The 3,075-nt window shown below is 40.3% G+C and overlaps 1 protein-coding gene across 1 annotated transcript in view; it reads right to left on the bottom strand.

Annotated features, from left to right (window-relative positions):
- The window catches only part of LOC109544110 (heparan sulfate 2-O-sulfotransferase pipe), a 19,996-nt gene that overhangs the window by 1,954 nt on the left and 14,967 nt on the right, over positions 1 to 3,075 (bottom strand). The window contains exons 2-5 of the mRNA XM_019914150.2: positions 2,210 to 2,352; positions 2,085 to 2,152; positions 1,749 to 2,026; positions 989 to 1,145 (exon numbers count right to left, since the gene is read on the bottom strand). Of these exons, the coding sequence (XP_019769709.2) occupies positions 989 to 1,145; positions 1,749 to 2,026; positions 2,085 to 2,152; positions 2,210 to 2,352 (646 nt within the window). The remainder of the gene's footprint in view (positions 1 to 988; positions 1,146 to 1,748; positions 2,027 to 2,084; positions 2,153 to 2,209; positions 2,353 to 3,075) is intronic.

The following is a 3,075-nucleotide window of genomic DNA, read 5'->3' as shown; positions in this document are numbered from 1 at the left end:
TGCACCTAAGTGTCTGATATTCAAATTTCGCTTTCTGGGTCAAAACTACTCGAATTTCCGCACTCACGTTGTTACGACTGAATCGAGTTTTCAATCCTCTATTCAACGATGCCAAAACGAATTCTGTGGCTGAAAGGGTTCTTGAGAAACTTCGAATAAAGGCCATTTAGTTGCAAATTAGCAAAACGAGCGTTCCTGCTCATTTTGCCTCCGAGAAATGAGCAAAAACGGGACGAAAAACATGAAATTTTGCAATAATCTTGCGTCACCCTTGCACAAAACGACGATCATTTTTCTACTTTCATAAACAACAGAGGACTGTATTTTTTTACATAACCCCCCCCTGACTTTAAAGCCGGATCTGCCCCCGGTGCTTGAAGCCTTTTAAATGTTTCAGACGATTTTTCAGGCAATTTTATCCGAAAGTTAATAGTTTTCGAGGTGCAGAAAACGCATTTAGTACCAAACCATAGTAAGGCTAGGCTCATTATTGAATCAGGGTGGCGCTTGAAGCCTTTTAAATGTTTCAAACGATTTAACAAAAGAATTACATGCAAGTAGCACATTGTTGGTATTTGCGGCCTGCCAGGAAGAGACGGTGAGAATGATCGAATTCACTTTGATTATCTTAGACCGCTTTTACTTTTACTTATTATTTATCTAATTGAATTCTGGCTGCGATAAATTAGTGAATGTGGTGTACGAGCTTTATAACACGCGGTATAACTCGTGAGCAGAGAAGGCACTTTTTCGCCGTCCCAGTATGTAAAACTGGTCGAAATGCTATAAGGGAAAGGTATGATGTATCGACTGGAATTTATCTAATAATTATATGGGAAATCCTTTTAGTGGCGTTAGGATTATTAATTGATATGGCAGGTTTAAACTGGGTTCAGTTGCCGCATCTGGACGCAACCTAATGGTTTTGTAACTCGATTTATACGCCTGTTTATTGAAATCATCAAACCTTGCTCAGGTGTACACTCACCTTCTTGAGCCACTTTGGGTCTGGCAAAGGAAGGTCGGGAAAAGCGATTTTCCTTTCCACATAATACCATGGGGCCCTCACGTAGTAGTACCATGATATCACTCGCTCGACTGGATCGCGCACCAGATTAATGTAGATGGGTTCTGGCAGGCCAAATCTAGTTAAAACACATCACAAAAAGTGGTTTCAAATGAGCCAAGGAAAACATCCGCTCTCAAAAAGTCCAATTAAATATGAAACTGAAGATCTTGAAATAACTTTAGGCACTCTTTATGCGTCAGAGTACACCCTAAGCACTCTGTTTGGCGCAAAATACTCCGTTTCAGGCAATTTTATCCGAAAGTTAATGGTTTTGGAGGTGCAAAATGACAAAGTGTTAATAATTTATTTTCACAGATTTCACTGCTACCAAAAAAATATATTTGATCATTTTTCAGGTCGAAGAATTCGAATTGTCTTTTACTCAGCTTGTAGTTTTTAGAGGATCCAGGCTGCAATAATCTGGACTCATTTAAAACATCGGATTTTTTGAGTTCTTGAATAAACCTCAATTTAGTTGAGCACCACACTGTTCAACATAAACCTCAATTGCAATTTTTTAAACACATTTTAAAAAAATGTAATGCAAAAGATCTGAAATTCTGAATATTTTGTGCTCCGGGCGTCATTTCACTGTGGCAAATTGTCGATACAACGTGAAGACTTGGTTACTCTTGAGATAATCACTTGAAAGCGAGAATAAACACAAAAAATTACTCACGATGAAACGTTAGTGAAGCAGACATGCTTAATGTAAACCGACGGTTCTTCGTAGCTGGAAACCAGCGCTGATAAGGCTGCTTGGTCTTCCGGTGCCAACCTGATGGTTTCCACCCGTTGCACCCGGTCCTGATGGAACCCAAAGTCGTTTCGAATGCTCAATCGCCTCAGCAGCTCCATGAGCGTTTGCGATCCCACTTTGGGCACCCGGTTGAAGAACACCACGTCATGTTGGGCTTTTCTTGTGTTGTTCAGTTGGTTCGGCTCTAAAGTTGACATCTTCGAGAAGAGGAAAATCGCGTCTAGATCACCAGTTTTGAGGGAGTTTTGCGCTTACCTCTCCAGTGCTTTGGAGTAATTTCATCATGGCTTTGACGCCTGATAGTTCTTCAGGTCCACTCTCTCCTGGAGTTTAATTTAGGTCAATTTCCTCCCTACGGTTGATTGCATGGAAACACTTACCGGACAATAATTGGTTGGTTAGAATGATGTCCTCCGGTTGTAGCCTCACTTCCATCTCCTTCAGTCTCAGATGCAAGTCCCTGGTGTGAAGGAAGAGGAACAAGGTAGTGGAGACTGCGATCAGAGCGACCAGTTCGCTTGTCCTGAAACAGCCTCAGTTAATTAATCTGGAAGATTTTCTGCAAAGTGGCAATTCTGATTCGGTTAATGCGTAATGGCGGTCTGGGAATTAAAATTTATGCTCATCAGTTCGTCCGAATCGTGATCTGTTGCTTGTTACGAAATCGTGCATAATAGCTGCTGGTAAAAGGACTTGAAAGGAAGACATGAAAATTAAACATTAGACCGGACACCGGACAATGTTTCCTTACTTAATAGCGGAACGAGATTTGTATAGTCGCTCGCTTTCTTCTGCTAATTTGCTATAGTAGATGGCGTTTTTTTGGAAAATGCGATAATTATGCGAGGAGCCACTGATTAGCTGGATTTACATGGAATTAGTACAATCGGCTATAAAAGATTTTCTGGGTTTTTTTGTGTTTCTGTTCTCAGAATTTCACTTTCATTTTAAGCAAATGAGCAATCAGCGGATTTATGCAGTTCGAAGCCATTTGAATAATTGCCTGCGTGAAGTGCTCGATTGCTTTGAATAAATGGAAAAAGTCAAGAATTCAACAGCTGAACGTCTAAACTGTACTAAATGTAAAAAAAATGTAAAAATCGACTCAAACATGACGCTGCCTTTTTGAAAGTTTCTCAAGAACCATTTGAGCCACATAATTCGTTTTGGCATCGTTGGATAGAGAATTGCAAATTCGACTCAGTCGTAACAACTTGAGTGAGAAAATTCGAGTAGTTTTCACCCA

The sequence above is a fragment of the Dendroctonus ponderosae genome, unplaced genomic scaffold (assembly GCF_020466585.1).
Source record: "Dendroctonus ponderosae isolate FM_Combo_2020 unplaced genomic scaffold, Dpon_F_20191213v2 Dpon_F_20191213_4, whole genome shotgun sequence".
NCBI lineage: Eukaryota > Metazoa > Arthropoda > Insecta > Coleoptera > Curculionidae > Dendroctonus > Dendroctonus ponderosae.
Note: the sequence above shows the minus strand (reverse complement) of the source record. Positions and strands in the feature narration are given on the sequence as shown.